The 18,153-nt window shown below is 39.2% G+C and overlaps 1 protein-coding gene and 1 long non-coding RNA gene across 2 annotated transcripts; one reads left to right on the top strand and one right to left on the bottom strand.

The window, feature by feature from the left end:
• The first annotated feature begins 1,738 nt into the window (after nucleotides 1-1,738).
• LOC137149290 (uncharacterized) lies at nucleotides 1,739-12,482 on the top strand. Its single transcript, XR_010918724.1, has 3 exons — nucleotides 1,739-1,880; nucleotides 8,697-8,792; nucleotides 11,994-12,482. It is a non-coding gene; the product is annotated as an uncharacterized lncRNA (long non-coding RNA).
• A 1,261-nt stretch (nucleotides 12,483-13,743) lies between these two features.
• GJD4 (gap junction protein delta 4) lies at nucleotides 13,744-17,473 on the bottom strand. The gene is made up of 2 exons (XM_067542795.1): nucleotides 17,410-17,473; nucleotides 13,744-14,939 (listed from the first exon to the last, which is right to left on the bottom strand). The coding sequence occupies exons 1-2, from the start codon at nucleotides 17,471-17,473 to the stop codon at nucleotides 13,744-13,746; spliced, it is 1,260 nt and encodes a 419-aa protein (XP_067398896.1).
• Between the last annotated feature and the right edge of the window lie 680 nt (nucleotides 17,474-18,153).

The following is an 18,153-nucleotide window of genomic DNA, read 5'->3' as shown; positions in this document are numbered from 1 at the left end:
ACCCCCTTGCCAGATAAAATTTGGGTTCCTCCATCTACAGTGGACTCTAGACTGAAGCTTTGAAGAAACCTATGCTGAAGAAGTATTCTTTTACAAGAGTGTGTTGAGCTATATTTGCATGTAGTTGCTGGAGCAGGGCACCCAAGTAGTGACATAAAAGCATTTTCTGCAAAAAAAACTGGAAAGTGGCTCTGTAGCTTGACCCATCTAGGTCTCAGCAGAGGGAATGGCCTTTGGCTATGCACAAAGTTTAAAAAGCCATTAAGATTTTTTAATAGCTTACCAGCTATTTAATTGTTTGAGAAATATCCTACCAGCTACAACCCTGTGCCCTCATTCTGCATCTTCAGCACAGGTACATTCTATTTCACTTCCTCACTTATAACCATTAAGGAGTTTCCAAAATTGTCAATATTAGTAGAGGTAGCCGTTAATGTCATAATCGTTCTAATAGCCGGACTCAAAGCTCATTAGCAGTAGGCTTTGCTTTTACCACTGGGAAATTGGTTCTGGGCTGAATCATGGTGCAGTGACAATGAAGTGTGTATGAAGTTAGAAAATCAAAACTCATTTATGGTTGGGCTGGAGAATTTATATGCAACACTGGCTTTCTGCATTATAATAAACACTGGGTTTAACATAACAGAAGGAAAGCACTAGGAATACAAGAAAACATAGAAATCTGAAACAAACCATACTGAACTATTGTTTCTCAAGTTCAGCTACTAGATATGACAAATCATTCCACCACAATTCATCAGTTTTCAATATGATTAAATTAAGCAATTGGTTACTGTGAACTATTGCAGAATTTCTCATAATAAACTACCATATACCTAAAATTACAAAACTTACTAAAAATAATCACAATAGAAATGTAATGCAAACTTCTTCAAAAATGGAACAAAAGCTTTTTATCTGTAACACTTTATACTATGGTGCCACCTACTGGACAAATTATATATACACTGGACACACATAAATGCACTTGTTCATAGATAGATGTGTATCACAGACTGGTCAAAATATACATAGCAGGATATATATGTTTAAACTGAGAGCTGATACAAAGCTGTATTATTTACACAGTATTTATACATAATTTAGTCTATGCAACAAAATTTGAAAAGTTGGGCGTCTCAACGACAACCCCCATGGAGTTAACAGAAGGAGGGGTTTTATAGCTTGTTACCCAAGCTGTGTTGGGTAAATGGGAAGAACTTTACCTGCTTTATTTTTTCCCCTATCTATTGGCCAACATACCTTTTCAGCTTTCCTTTTCTTCCTGGACCCCTTTCCTTATACCTTATGTGATCCTTCAAAAGGAAAATATGTGAACTGTAATCTCTACTGCACTAAAACCTATGCACTGCTGTAGCATTCTAAGGAATGAGCCCTGTTTCCTGTGGGCTTTTTAATGAGGCAGAGCTTCACAGGTGTGCTAAAGAGTGCTAATGAATAACAACCCACCTTGGGGTTGGTTCTCCTGGAGCTATGTTAGCCTCCTGGCCCCTGCTTCAAGTTTTCCCTGACATGAGCAATGCCTACAGCTGCCACTGATGATTATCATGAGTTAGTGAGAATGGAATTTGGGTTGGCGGGGGTGTGTTCTGTGTAACTATTTACACACTGGAAAGTATAGATGTGGCTTTAAGAGCCAGGCATGCTGGGAAACGCCTTCACGCATGCCCTAAAAATCCATCTTATTTAAATAGTCACTGCAAAAGCAAGAGATGCTTGAAAAGAGGTGTTGAAGATAGTGAGTGTATGTGGGTGTTGGGGAGCCTTCCTGTGTACTACTTTAAAAGGCAAAGTATGGTACTTTCTGACTCCAGAGTTCATTGAATGTGCTTGACAAATCCAGCGCCCTATGGAGAAAAGTAAGTAATATTGTGTTCATCTTTACATGGGCACAGGGAACCTAACACTGAAGGGGAAAGCCACGTGCCCAAGCTCAGATGGGAAGTCAATGTCTGAGTTAGAATAGAATTCTGAAGCATCCACACCCCAGTGAAGTCTATACCAAAACTACTGATTTCAATTGGACCAGGCTCCCACTGCTTTGCTTTCAAGGCCCATGCTCAGTCTGTTATCCTAATTTGTAAAATCTTCATTGCAGAAACAGGATGTGTATCCCAAGTCACCTATACTTTTCTTCCCAAACACTTCATGAAATGCAAGAACTGATAGGAATTGCTCTGCTAGGGTTTTTATGATAAATTAATCTATAAACACAGTGCAAGGAACATAGTCGCTGATGTAGGCTATATGCTCTGCCCAGTGCAGAGAAAAAGAAAAGACTGTGATGTAAGGACCTCAAGGAAAGCCAAAAAGCTATGGAGTGAAGGCTGCTTCAGGCCAGGACAAGGACAACCAGGCTCATAGCTGAGGTTATCTGTTAAGGAAATAGACTCCTCCTGGGTATGGTGGAAGGAGGATGAAGGCTAATTCCTACAAGATCAGTCACTATTCAATATGGTGTTTAAAAACTTAGATAGATGGTATCTATTGTCTGGTAATTTAGAGAGTGCCCATCACTATAGTATACTGAACTCATATAGCTAATTGCAGGAGCCTTGATGCAGGGATTGTGCAGTACATCACAGAAACTAATAGTGTGGAAAAAAGTCTGGTATTTAAAATATGGAGTTACAATTTAATGAGATTTAGGCTTGGAAAGCTGCCTTAGAGACAACTATCTCAGGTCCAACACTGAACTGACCCTTTTGAAAGCTGGGATAATAATACTATTTATTCCTATAGGGCTTTAATCTATGATCTCAGAGCACTTTACATACACTAATGAATTAATTCTCACAAGTCCCTATCGGAAGCAATCAGAGGGAAGAGATTACCCTAAATTCACAATCATTCTATGACAAGTCTGGGAATAGGACCCAGATTTCCTGACTCAGCATCCTGCGCTTTGTGGTCATCCATCTTTTCCCTCTCACACACACTTGATTTAAGGTCTTCTACTTTCAACAGACCCAAATGCAACACTTTCTCAGCTGTGACACCAAATCTACCAGTGGATCTGGCAGCCTCTGCTAGCAATCAAACTGCTATCTTTAAAATTTACACCCCTTGGGGAATGGGGCAAAGGTGCATAATTCATTCTGCTCCGGAGTGATTTGACGAGGATAATTAAATAAAAGAGAAACAAAAGAGCATATTGAATGGGATTCTCTGAGTTCAGGTTTGAGAGTGGAAGAAGGAAAATAGGGACAAAGGGTAGTACAGAATAAGGGGAAAGAGAAGAAATGATGGAGGCTGGAAATGTTAACCTAAAACAGTCCAACTTCAAAGCTTTTTGAGGCTCTCCAGTTACCACAAGGTGACTGATTATCATTAATATGTTTATTTAATCAGGTTTACCTTAAGATGCACTGCATGGCTAATGTTAATCTGAAATAAATAGAAACGATTGGGAAAGTAACTGATTCTTCCCTTTCTCAAACAGCTGGTAAATCCTTATGAACAATTATCAAATGAAAAATCCTTACAAATAATCTAGTGTCTGATGAAAATCCGTGTACAGAACAACATTGTTTGGCAGGTGATGATGTGAATAGCAGGAACATGGGCTCTGGCTTCTGTGATTACTGCTGTGTGTGTTAATGAGCAGCTAGGAGTGCCCCCAGCTGGTCCAAACTGTGAACTTCATCCTCTTTTTGCCTAACTGTAATGACTAGCCGTTGCAGACAGGCTCCAATTCATCAAAGCATGCACATAGAATCATAGAAATGTAGGACTGGAAGGGACCTCAGTAGGTCATCTAGTTCAGTCCCCTGCACTGAGGCAGGACTAAATATTATTCTAGACCAACCCTGACAGGTGTTCATCTAACCTGTTCTTAAAAACCTCCAATGACAGAGCTTCCACAATCTCCCTGGGTAATTTGTTCTAGTGCTTATCTATCCTTACAGTTAGGAAGTTTTTCCTAACATCTAAGCTAAATCTCTCTTGCTGCAATTTAAGACCATTACTTCTTGTCCTGTCCTCAGTGGTTAAGGAGAAGACCTCTTTGTAACAACCTTTATGTGCTTGAAGATTGTTATCCTGTCCCTCTTTTCCCCCCCCCCCCCAATCGTTTCTTCTCCAGATGAAACAAACCCAACTTTTTCAATATTTCCTCATAGGTCATGTTTTGTAGATCTTTAATCATTTTTGTTGCACTTCTCTGGACTTTCTGTAGCTTGTCCACATCTTCCCCAAAGTTTGGTGCCCAGAACTGGACACAATACTCCAGTTGGAGCCTTATCAGTGATGAGTAGAGTGGAAGAATTACTTTTTGCATCTTACTTACAACACTCCTGCTAATACATCCCAGAATGATGTTCTTTCTGTTTGTTTTGTTTTGTTTTTTGCAACAGTATTACACTGCTGACTCATTTAATTTGATCCACTATAACCCCCAGCTTCTCTTCTGCAGTACTCCTTCCTAGGCAGTTATTTCCCATTTTGTATTTGTGCAGCTGATTGTTCATTTCTGCGTGTAGTACTTTGCATTTATTCATATTGAATATCATTCTTTTATTTCAGATCATTTCTCCAGTTCGTCAAGATCATTTTGAATTCTAATCGTGTCCTCTAAGGTGCTTGCAACCCTGCCCATCTTGGTACCATCTGCAAACTTTATATGTGTATTCTTTATGCCATTATTACCCTTGACTTCAGCAGGACTTTGGCACATTCTTAAGCATTTTGATGAATCAGGGCCATCAGAAATGTTTCTCATAATTACATTGACTGACATTGTCCAAAGGATTTCTACTTGCCAGTATGACTCACCTGTAGGTCTGAAGGTCATGAGATGAAGTCCCCTCCAGAAATAACCACTTCTTAAGGCCCCAGTCTTACAAACACATAAGTATATGAATGACCTGTAGACAGTGGGAATAGTACTGCTCCGGATCAGAGCTTTAAAGAGAAGCATTTATTCATAGGAGACTAACATATTCTTATATTTGGAAAGACAACCTCAGCAGCTCACTCCCTACTCAGTGCTCAGAAAGGTGATAACCACAAGGTCCCTCACCTTCTCAACTGACTTCACTATCTGTCCTATTTTCTGCCAATTTCTCCCGGATTCTCTTGGCCTCTTCTGTTCCATCTCTTTTTCCTTTCATCACTTCCCTGACAGTTTCCCCACATTTTTTTCCTGCTTCCCATCTCTCTCCCGCTGCTGCTAGGGCTACACATCCTTCCTCTTCCATTTTCTCTTTCTTTGTCCAAACGACTGAATTCTGACAGTTTCAGAATCTTCTGGTTCCAGAGTTACAGCCTTTCACCCGTTAAATGGGCATCACCCAAAAGATTCTGCTCACAATCAGCAAAATTCACGTGCGTGCAGTGGGCACATTTAAATTCCTTGAACGCTTGAGTGGTGCATAGGCTTTGGGCTGGCCCTCTGTGCCGGGGTGAATTTCACTCTTGTATGAACAGTACAGAAGAATGTCCCAGTTACTTATTTCTTTAGTAAAATATTTTTCCAAAGCAGAATTGAAATTTAGATGCAAAAATAGACTACAACTATTATTTCAAACCTATGGTATCACAAAGTAGAGAGTTGGGATATTTTACTTGGACACTACCTATTTATTTAAGTTAAGTGACGGGGAAACAAGAATATTAAATTAGTTTATTCTTCCTTACAGGTTTGTCCCTTAATAAGTTTGCCAATTTAATATCACCTTAGGGATACTCATACTGATTTCAAATGAGTGCTAACTAGAGCTGGTCATGAATTTTTTGAATAAACCTCTTTTCATCAAAAAATGCCAATTTGTCAAACAATTTTTGCAAGAAAGTGTCAGTTTTGACCAATTTCTTCAATGTTGAAAAAAATTCAAAATTGTCAAAACATCCTGTTTTGACATTTTCAAAGCAAACAAACAAAATCCTTTCATTTCCTGGTTCAAAACTATTATTTGTTTAGCAATTAAAGGCAAGCATAGTACAATTTTTAAATGGTCAAAACATTTTGAAATTATAAAAATATTTAGTTTTGACAGACCTGAACTGGAAACTCTCAGATTTTTGGTTTGTGAAAATGTGAGAGTTTGACTTATTGTCCCAAATTGAGATGGGAAAATCTACAAAATCTCAGTTTTTCGTGGGATAGGAAAACAATTTCCTGTGCAGCGAACTTGCAGTTTTTCTATTAGGTACATGTGTACACTCTTGCTATCCGGAGCTTCAGAAGTCTGACAACAGTACAGAGCTGTGAAGTAGTCACTCTACAAACAGCAGAGATTTCATTGATTTTTCTGAACCTGCTGGGCTGTTACCATAATTCAGATTCTGATTTCTAGCTCCATGATACTATTTCAAAACTCATGAGTTGCAATGGCAATGATGATTTCACTGTAACACCCAGCTAACTGTTGTCTTCCAGGATGCAAAGCAGGGCATGAAGAGTCTTCAACCCAGGAAACTAGAGAACTAGATGACCCCCCTCATGCTCTAGTTCATCGGTCTACATGAATTGTATGAGGTGTTTCAGTAACCAAGGAGTTATAGTCTCTATGTTCTCAAGCCATAGTGAGGGTGGTGTGCATCCAGGGCAAATGCAAGAAGGGAATGCAAATTACTGTGATAATGCAATGCTGAGTAGGATTTAAACACAATCTGTGAATGAGAGGAAAGATTTGCATTAAGCCAGAATTGCTATAAGTATATAAAATGAGCCTTTTCTGCTTAAAAAATAATACTGTATGAATACTGTAATACTGTACATTCACATAGAACATTCTTGATTCTTTTTTAAAACTAATCTAATCTATTGAGAGATCTTTAAATAAAATTGACTTCTGCAGAATTCTTTTAGATCCTAATTTTGGAACGTGCTTCAGTGCTTTCTTGAATAGGGATGGTCTTAAGCACATGCTAAAAATCTGAGCATATGCCTAAATCCAGTTGATTTCAATGGGACTTAAACAGGTGATCAGAGGTAAAAGTGCTTAAATGATTTTCTGAATTAGGTTGCTTTTCTGAATTGATGCCTAAATGCTCCAGGTATTTTTAAACTGCTTTTAAACAAAATTCCTTCTGGGAAAGTACTATAGACATTAACAGAAAATTATAAACTGTCTATGGATTTTAAATATTAAATGTTAATAGAGAGCTGTATCCCTGATATAGTTTTCTATTGGATGGTTCAAACACCTATAAAGAAACTTGCAGAGAATCCTACTGATTTAGTCCTTATTACATTCAATAGCATTTTTTCATTAGGGCTTAGTTAACCAGTGATAGTGCCATGATTGCAGAAGCAAAAAGATACTCTATTAGGCACTTAGCCATATCACACAAATCTGTCTTACTGAGAGAGGTAACGTTTAGGTACTTTTTGTATTATTCTGACACTTTTACCTTCCACCCAAACACCCATAAACTCAGCAACAGGGACTTTGATTTAATGTTTCATAAGGTGTAGCACCCCCATATTCAGTATTGTGAAGTGGCGTCAACATGGAATGAGCTCAAGGGCAGGGATGGGGGTCTTGAACCCCAAAGGCAAGTGAGCTGCTAGCTGAACATCCTTACACTTTTCACCACTGTAAGTGTAATAGTCCATTAATGTAGTGCCCTAGTTTTGAACTCCAGTAAAAACTACAGAAGTAGCTGGATAACATTTTTACATACTTAGACCATAAAAGGCTTATTTGAAACACTCATTTAGTGTATTAAAATATATCTTTAAACACTGCAGGCTCCTTCAATCCTCTAGAGAGCAGCAAATAGGCTTAAATAAAGTATTAACATGAACCTGTCAAGTACTCATGAAACAGAAAAACCTGGTACTGGAAGATCTGTGCACACTCACTGCCTTCATTATATGCACTAGCTGGAGACAGACGTGAATTCTGAGAAGTGAGGGCCTCTGGAGAAAAAGCACTATGACCAAACTTTCAGGGAGTGTTCTTTCTCTACTGGAAAAATTTCACACATGTTAATTCTGTATTATGAAAAAGTCTATCATTTCAGCACTGGAAAATCAAATTTTGGATAAATAAAATGTCTAGGGCCTATGCCTGGGATTTTCAAAGCAACCTAAGGGAAGTAGGTCTCCCAGTGAGTGGGAACTGGATGCCTAACTTTCTTAGGTGCCTTGGAAAAGACAATCCTGATTTCCTAAAAACCACTCGGGAAACCTAAGTGAGCTGAAGTGTATGCTATTGTAAATAGGAACTCTATTCTCTGGGTTGGTTCCAGAAAGAATGTGGCCGTTGTCTTTCAAGAATCCCACATGTTGTAGGAGGAAAGCTACTCCTTAGATGTCTTCCTATAAGCTGTTCTCCTCTTGTCTTCTGATCAGAATATTGTGCTGATACAGAATCAAATGTAAACTCCTAAATCTGAACCAGGCTACTCCCAGATTCAAAATGTTGATGAAGCATCAATGGCAGAGGGACCAACCAAATAAGAGGCAGGTGATTATTGATTTTATCCCTCTCAGTGAAACCTGAACCAATATTAGTGACCAGGAATAATGAAATATGGTCTTCAGTTATAAACAACTTGTTCAGTTGCTTGGAAGGATGGTTTGCTTTCCAAGTATTTTTATATGGTCCTTATCTCTGTAGTTTCCAAACAGTTGAAGATAGGGATTCTGTCCATCTTGAAGTGGTAAAACACTCCCATTTGTTCAAGAACATCAGGTTGATCACCAATCTTTTCTTGACTACTAGGAAGATCATATCTGGAGGAGCCAAGATCACCCCATATTTCTGAGTCATCTTTTGAACTTCATATCAATGCAGACTCTCTGGACCCAATTCTGGAAGGTAGGGTGCTGGGGGCAAAGCTCTATTTGGGTGCCTCTATCTGTGGCATCTTCCAGTAGTTCCAAGATTCTTTCAAGAGGGTCAGTCATAATATTCAGGATGCAAGGCCTTGTAAGAGTCCCTCATACACCTGTGAGACCTACTGAAAGAGGTAATTAACATGGGGTCAAACTCTAAGATCTTGGCTGGTAAGTTGCAATATGGACATTCCACCTTCATGTTGCAGCAGAATGCTCTGGCCAATCAAACTCTGAATTCATTCCATAACATAGCATTTTCCACCTGGCTGTCCTCTCCACCCTTACAGGTTTCCTCTGACTAGAGATGATGTGGGATGGGGCAGGTGTAGCTCATTAAAAGGAGGGAGCTACTGGGACCCATCAGGAAATAGTTTGTCAGAGGCCTGAGAAACAGTGCTATGCTGACTCTAGAGAGGTGAGGAGCAGTGGAGTCTAAAATTGCAGGGGCAGGAAGGCTACTCCCTGGAACACTCTCTTGAATGAGTCTGTGTTTACTTCTTGCATCAGAGTACAGTGCTCTGCAGAGAGGAGAGGTATTACCACCATCAGTGCTGAGTTGGGGAAGACAGTAGGAGCCACTGCAGGAGCTGCTTTTGCTTGATCAGACCCGCCTGCCTTTGCCCACTATTATTATTGTTTTAATACCAACAATGAGTTCATCACTGTACAATACAGAAAGATAAACAGTCCCTGGCCTGACATGCTTAGAATCTCAAGGACTGAAGCCATGACACAATAGGAAAGCTAGATGTGGGAATGAGTCCACTCCACTCTCCTCCAGTTATGCATTCCCTTCTTGAGCATGAGGGAAGGGGGTGAGGGATAGGAGACATGTGACACATTCACCACCATCTTGATTAAAGCCAGGTTTTCAGCACTGTGAGATTTCCAGTGAGGCTCTGATAGCTGGGTTGTCTCCCCTGAATTACAAGAAACTTGTCTGCTGTCCCCTGATATTCTAATGCTGTGGAGAGCGGCAAAGAAGAGAAAAATGAAACTCATGATACAGATTTTTATCAGTGGAATTTATATCAGGAGTAATTTATCAATGGGTTTCAGCATCTATGGGGAAATCCCTACTGTATGCTGTCTGGTAATACAGAGCTTTTAGTGTCTCTTTGTTCTGTTATTCCTCTGGCAAACAAAAGAAGAGAAGTCATTTGATTGAGAACATCCTTGCCTTTACATGTAACAATTCAGTGTGACTGATTGTTAGTCACAATACTTTGTGCAGTTGGACTTACCCTTATCCAGATAGCTACGCACTTCTAGTTAGACAGCAATATATACCCTCTCCACAGAAGGACTGACTTAGTTTTGAATTTTGAGTTGATTCAAGGAGGAAAAAATACCTCAACTTTCTTCAACAAGCAAGGATCTTGGACAAAAAATGGGGAAGGGGGGAGGAAGGACAATAGTTACAATAATGAGGCCATGCAGTTATACAGTAGGGCAATGTGAGTGGGTCCATTAAATTACTTTTTGTACTTTAAAAAAAACATCACTGTCTGTAGGTGAAGAAGTGGTTTGGGGAGTTCATTCCATGCCTATGGGACCACCATGAAAGAAGCAGAGATGAAAGCGGGAGAAGGCAATGAAGGGGGCATCAGGGTGGTGGGAGGGGAAATTAAAATGGACTGTGTAGTATGGAGATGATCATATGGGTACAGGGCCGTTATTAGTATAAAGACATAACAATGTATTGATTATCAGGCTCTTGTACTGCTAATCCCATTTTCCAGAATCTGTTTCACTATACATGTTAGATAGAAGAGTTTGTTATGATTTGGAACAGGTGCTCCAGAACATTGTTAGCAATTCAATTAAACATGAGAACATTACATTGTAAAAGTACTTCTCTAATGCTTAGCATAAGGTCAGACTAGCAAACATAGTGCAGAAGATAGAAGTTAAAGAAAAGCCTCCCATAATTCCTCTTTTCTGTTTTTTGATACACCATATTTTAATGGTTACATTATCCTAAATCATATGCGGCAAATAACTAATATAGTCTTCATAATAATCATATTAAAATAATGTCTCCTTTCTCTGATCAGATAATCATTGCAATAATGATGTATCACGCAAGGAGTGAGAACTTTAATACTTGGCTATAATATGTTAAAGGATCTCTATACGTCTGTTAACTCAAATTTTAATAACTTCCTGCTCTGAAGCTGGAGATACACAGGGGTGGGATGGTAACCAGACATGTGCTTCTGCCAAGATTCTAATAAAAGGGGAGACATTGAGCTCCCTGGGGGAAAAATAATCCATTTGTCACCATACAATCCTCTGTCAGCACTAAGATGCTCATATTCTATAGGACATGGGACTGGATGATGAGCAGTAAATGCAGCTGCTGTTCTACACCATGAAGTAAAACTAGAATAGCAACTTGTTGCTGGTGGGGTAATTTCCTGGTGAATTGGATCCCTTGAAACGTCTGCGTTCAAGATCTGAATTTTCTCAAAGCTTGAGGGGGACCATATCCTATACTCTGGTTTGGACCCATCTTTAGAAAGGCTTCACTAAAGAAGCAAAGTTAAGAAGGGATTTGAAAAAGAGCCAGAAAGCTTAGCATTTGGTCATTGTTAAGTTCTTCCAAACATAAAGGGATACTCGGAAATAAATCACAAGGGCAAGAGTAGCAGTAGATCTAGCTATTTCACCATTTCATTTCTAAGCCAAGTTCCTATAATATTTGTTACAGCAAGGTCTGATTTAATTTTCTGTCAGAAGGTCATTATCTGACCTCCAGATATCCTAGGAAGGGTGGAAATGCTCAGTGGACTTGGACTCTCTCAGTATCTGACCTTAATAATTAGGGATCCTAAATATTAGTAGAAAATATTCTGTTCCCTTCTTCTCCATAATAAAGAAAGTTGAACACTTTTGTTTCTCCTTTCAAATTGCTTTAGTTAGCTGTATCTTGTTTCCATCATAGCTAGTGCTCCATCAGTCACTACTTCTAATATGCTTCTAGCCATCCATGCACATGACTGCAGCTGTGAGCAGTATAAACACCAAAGTTTTTAATTAACAATTTATTACTTTTCCACTTTCATAGACCTACCTTGTTCCCTGAAACTGTTTTTAAAATTATTCTGATGAATCTGCTAAGCAAGGGACTACCAATCCAATCCCCCCTTACAACTGCATATCCCTTGCCCCTACCCAGGGAGGAGGAAAAATTCTGACCAGGAAGTGAGTGGGCACTTCTGGGAAGCAGCAGGGGCATGGTGAGCCAGGAGCGTCAGAGAAGCTGAATGCAGAACGAAACACCCAGGAACTGTACACAGAGCTGCGTGTGGAACATCACAGCCAGACATTACAGCTGACTGCTGGTCTGTGCGGGACTAATGGAGGAGCAGCAGCAGCTGGGCAGGGAGCCAATGCAGAGGGGCCCAGTGAAAGACACACAACTAGGTGATTATGGGTTGGAAACCTGCATACTCATATTTGCTTGAATAAAGTCTGAATTGGAGAGGTCATCCCAGAGACTAGGCCTAAAGAGTCCTAACAGTGACTGGACTTTCCCAGTTGCCTGAAGACTGTTACTCACTTTGAGCTGTAACTGTTAAGCCTCTGTACTAGAGTATTTGCAACTTTTCCATTTCTTGCCCATCCTATTCAAATACCCCTTCACTTTAGCCAGTATCTGAGTGGTTAGTGGGACCCACCAGCGTTAGCGCCTAGAAGGCCTACCTGCTGAAGCACCTTCAGTGCTTGCCTCTGAGTTGTGGTACACCTGGCAGGCTATTGGTACCTTAGAGGTGTGATGTACTCCAGCATGGAGCAGCTATAACAATTGAAGTTTTTTAACACAACTGAGTCATAGTAGGCTTGAGTCAGGCAGATGTTCCTAAGAGTGTATTTATTGGTGGTTTTCAGAAATTTATATTCATGTTATACACACAGCCTGAAAGTTCCAGTGTTCTCAATGTGCAGTGAACTCCACATCCACTATATGTCTATGGTATTAGCCTTACATTATAGGGATTCACAGGAGGCGAAAAACCAGACAGCAGCAATTAAGTGACACCATTACTAGTGTAGATCAAAGTTTAGTAAGTACAAACCACTAAGCAGGAGGAGGAAGAGGACGATTAACTTTAGTATCCCTTTCAGACACAATCAGGCCCTTTCTGATTTATCCTGGAGGCTCTAGTCATTTAAAAATAGATGGGTATAAAGACATAAGTTCTGGAATTCTGCCACAGCATCTGCATTATTTATCCACCTGTCTATCCATGTATCAGTTTGAGAGACGTACAAGATACATTCAAAACCCATGTTTGTTCCCTGCATTCCTTCTCACAGCTGACTCACAATGACTTACAAAAGGTAACTTTGGCCTAATATTCTGTGATATTACAGTGTAATCAACACAGATCCCATTAAAAAGACTTCAGGGCCTAGAAAGCCAAATATTGAATGCTTTTCTATCTATAATTAGTTTAATAATTAATGTGGTTCCTATCCAGAAAATAATAAAACACATCACCATCACACATGAAAAACTAAACAAACTCAACTAATACAAAGAAAAATATTAGGCTTGAATATAACAAAAATGAAATGAATATATATCAAAGAATAAGTTAGAAGCCACATCAGTGTAATTCTGTGATGGTGTTAGAAAGATCCCTAACATTTAATAGACCACACAATCACTATCTTTTTCCAAACAGCAAAAGTTATCGTAATGAAATCGGTAACAAGGCGTTAGCAAAGATTTCCAAACATTCCTGATGTAGTCACAGAAAGTCATGCTTCCTGTTCTTCATTCAGCCAGAGAGATGTTGTAAAATGATATATTTATATTCAAAAAATGAAATTTAACCTATACCAAGGTTTCCATTTGAAACTAGATAGCAGAGATGCTGTGAAATGTGTGTCATTCCAGGACAGCATATGCAATGCTTACTTTATACCCATTCAGATTTTTTTGATCTCAGGTAGCCAGAACTGCTACAACTTGATTGCCCAGCAGAAGCTTTTAGCTCAGTTGAAGAATAATGCTCTAAAAGCTTGCTCTGACCTAGAGAAGAGTAAACTCCAAGATGGGACTTGCCTTGGGGTCTCAAAGTCAGGGAAGTCTCTTTGATGAAAGCTTGCTGTTGCTCATGTTTCGGCTGGCTGTATAAAATCCCCCGCTGGTCACTTATACACAAGGGCACTTCATTATCACCTTGATTAACATCAAGGCTTTCTGCTACACAGGACTTACTGCTGTATCTGTTGAGGTTAGAGATGGCAGTTTGCTGGGAAATAACTTCAGGAGGAAGAGAAGATGCTTCTTCATCTTCAGAGTGAAGTGTGCAAAAAGCTTCACTGGTATGACCATCATTTGCCACTAGATTTTGATGGCCTCTCTTCTCTGGAGATGGTAAAGAATCCTTCTGCTTGTCAGCTGGAGGCAGGAATGAATTGTGCTCATCCTCTGCTTGGAGACCTTCCACCAAATTTTGTTCATTTCTTACTGCCGTTCTTTGGATGGAAAAGGCTAGATCAACAAGGCTAAGCAGAAAAGAGAGGCCACTGACCCCCCAAATGAAAATCATCATGATGGATTTCTCAGTAGGCCTGGAGATGTAGCAATCAACCATACTGGTACAAGGAGACTGGTAACAGGAAAAGCGTTTAGGAACAAAAAATCCAAAGAGATAATACTGTCCAGCTCCAAAGCCAGCCTCTGCCAGTGTTCTTAGAAAGAGATGAACAGTGTATGCCCCAGAAAAATCAGGGATGTTCAGATTATCTGCCTTGCAGGCTGGTCTAGTGACTGCAGCACTTTTACAGGGTTCCTTCAAAGCTGTCTGGCCAGCTAAGGCCTTGATTCCTTCAGAGCTATATGGCAAACAATGTGCTGTCACAACATGAATGGCTACCTTGTGCAGAACATAGATGCTGAACACAGCATAAGGTAGCAGAACAGACACTGTCTGAATAAGCCAGAATCTAAAGTGAGAGACAGGAGAGAAAAGATCATAGCACACATTAGAGCATCCTGGTTGCAAGGTATTGCAGATGAACTGTTCTTGTTCGTCTTGGTAGAGGGGGTATCCCGCTAACACTATCACCACCATTCTCAGCAAGATTACTAACGTTAGCCAGATCTTTCCTAGAGAGGAAGAAGAAATGATGATAGACAGAGCACAGAAAATGAACTCTAGCAAGTTAGAGGCTCATAATATAATCCTCCAGCATGTACAATATTTATAAACAAAAACCAATTGGAATCTTTCCATTGACTTCAGTGGGCTTTGGATCAGGTCCTTAATTCTATGGTCCTTACGCCATTAAAACCCTTAGTAATATTGTGGCAGGATCAAGCATTAATTGCTCTGAGTACCTCTCTTTTTTATTTATTTATTTTTTCATAAGACTCTATGCTTCCCAGGACAGGATCTTGTCTTTGTTACGTCTTTGCAAAGCAACATGTACACAAGCATTGCTCTAAAAGGATTACATTTAAAAAGCTCTTCCCTAGGGCTGTGGAGCTCTGTTGGCTTGAAAAAAGGACAATTAGAACATACAAGCTTTTTTCAGTCGCTATTTTAAAAAAATAGAAGAGCCTGAGGAGTTTTTACTATATATATATACTATATATACTATATATTTTACTATATATATAGTAAAAACTCCTCAGGCTCTTCTATATATATATATATACAGAGAGAGAGAGAGAGAGAGATATATATGTATGTATGTATGTATGTATATAATCTTTGGACAAACACTGACCATGAAAAAATTCAACCCCAATACTGATTATTTTGCAAAGACAAAAAGCAAACCAAAAAATTAGGACTTTAAAATAGAAACAACTTTCACTGAAGTGGTTACTGAAATTCAGTGCTAGCGCTATACTGATGCATATAGACTGAGTTTGAAGCCAGGACATCCTGAGTTTCAGTCCTGGCTCTGCCACTGATTACCTATGTGGTCTTTCAAAGACATTTAATTTAATAATCTCTCTGCCCCAGTTTCACAATTTCTTAACAAAACAAAAAGGGGGATGTAGTGATTAATACATACTTATCTACATTATCACAGGATAAAAGTTAAGGACCCAATTCTACTTTCAGATAAATCAATGGTAGAAACCATTAACAACAGTAGAAATAGGAGTGGGTCTGAATTAATGGTTGGGCAGAAGGCTAGAAATCTAAAGTACTGAGTGGTTCTCTCTGATATAAACACACATGTAGATTTACAGGCAAAGAATTGGTAAAAATAGCCCCAGTGAGTATTTTAAAAAATAATTCTTTTAAAGCAAAATCCTAATAATTTTTCTGTAGAGTGTGTGGCGTGTGCATACATACAGTCTTAGACACTAGCCTCTCCTACTTGCCAAAAAACTAAGTACTTTTTATATCATTGGTGTGAATCTTAAACATTTAAATGTTTGTAACAATTTGGTACCTCCATGAGACTTCAGAACCAGCAGTCATGTTGAGACCCTCCCATAACCAACTAAACAATATCCTATCTAACCACAAACTATTTCTGACAGAAGTCTTGGTGTTTTCTGTTCACTATTCTGTTGGTTGCTCTCCAGACACATCACTGTTTTACTGGAGAAAAATGGCTACTAGATGAAATCAAAAGTAGCCCTTAATAAATAATACTCTGTACTTTTACTGCACTTTTTATGCAAGGATCTCAGTGTTTCAAAACCATTTATGAATTAAGCCTCCCAACATCCTGGCATGTGTTATGCTATTAGTTTTTAATTAGAAGGTATACATGAGGGAGTTCTGCTTTAAAAAATGTTAGGTTAGTTCTATAGAGACAAGGTAGGTGAGGTAATCTCTCTTATTGGATCAACTTCTGTTGGTGATAGAGACAAGCTTTTTACAGATAACTCTGTGCATCATTTTCCCCTAGGGCTCAATCCTGCAGACAGTTACTACAGTGAGTCATTTCACTGAGAGTTAGCAGGACTACTTGCTGTAGTGAGCAATGCACTGTAATAAGTACTTACTGTACTGAGTTGTAAACGCCAAATCCAAAGTCCATAAAAGTCAATTGTCTTCAGTAGCCTTTGGATTGGGTCCTAAGTCAGTTGCTCAAAATTACACTGTGAATCAGTGACAGAATCTTATTAAAAATAAAAAGATTCAGGTCATTGTCTGAGAAAATTAAATTGCATTTTTAAAATGCACTTGAATGCTGTAAACTTTTTAAAAACCAACTCTGAAAAGCAAGATTGCTTAATCACCTAATAGTTTATTGAAAAAGGTTATGTCATATAATAGAAAAATGTACTTTTTACACGTGCCTTGAGCTTTGAGTGTTTCATTACAGCTCTCAATATAGCTGAGAGGAAACTTGATGGGTAAGAATAGTCAGATTTGAAAGCCCCCACCAGCATGTCATTTCCAACATTTAGAAAATATTCACAGCAGATGAAGCTGGAATCTATTTAAAAAAATCAAACATTAACCCATAGCAAAAGAACTAACATTCCTTTTGGGGCACCCAGTCAGACTGGTAGCTGGAAATGAAAGCTGGTTAATGGGGAAGAAACTGAGATGAGTCTCAGGTATGAAACTCTAAAAGAAAACACACCTTTTAAAAATACTTACCGACAATCGTAACATTGTAGTTGAGAGTGATAATCAAAAACCCCAGTGAGTCCCAGTGCTCCATTTTTGAACTAGTTCACTGAACTTTCAGCTTCTGAAGGTTTAAGAAGAATGCTGGCATTTTCAAAGCAAATTAGACCTAGACAGAGAAAGAAGAAAATAAATATTGGGGGGAGGAGGGAGAGGAAATACCCAACCACTTATTGATGAAGAATTATTTTGATGAAAGAGCTAAACAAGGCTGCTGACTTTTGCAAATTGGGAACGAACCCTTCTTAGGAAGTTCAGTTGATTTCACAAAAGTTCTAGTTTCACAGAGCTATTTGCTGCACTTACCTCTGTGGTCCCCCTGTCCTGACAACTGCAAGGAGACAAAAGGCAACAGGAGTAATCTCAACCATTGTGGGCTATTCTTACCCTCCCAAGGCATTCCAGCCTCCTGGCATTGCTGGGATATTTCAGTGGCAAAAATCAGACACCAGTACAGGAAATAATAGAAGCCTCTCTGTTTCTCCAATGGGAATACAGATGAATAATACAAGGAAAGGGGATATGAAGGGACCAACATCTCTGTCTTCGGAGGGCATTTTCACTTTAGCAACTCTTTACTAGGAAGCTATCCCATTGCAATTTTCCCAACGTAATATTATTAATAAAACACACCCTCCCTGAGAAGACATCATGGTCTTGTCAATCACAGTTGCACCAAAAATTCCATCACTTGCCTGACAGAAGAGCAATCTC

Source organism: Emydura macquarii, unplaced genomic scaffold (assembly GCF_026122565.2).
Source record: "Emydura macquarii macquarii isolate MOO-44397 ecotype Brisbane River unplaced genomic scaffold, CSIRO-AGI_Emac_v2 contig_719, whole genome shotgun sequence".
Lineage (NCBI taxonomy): Eukaryota > Metazoa > Chordata > Testudines > Chelidae > Emydura > Emydura macquarii.
This window is presented reverse-complemented; position numbering and strand designations above follow the sequence as displayed.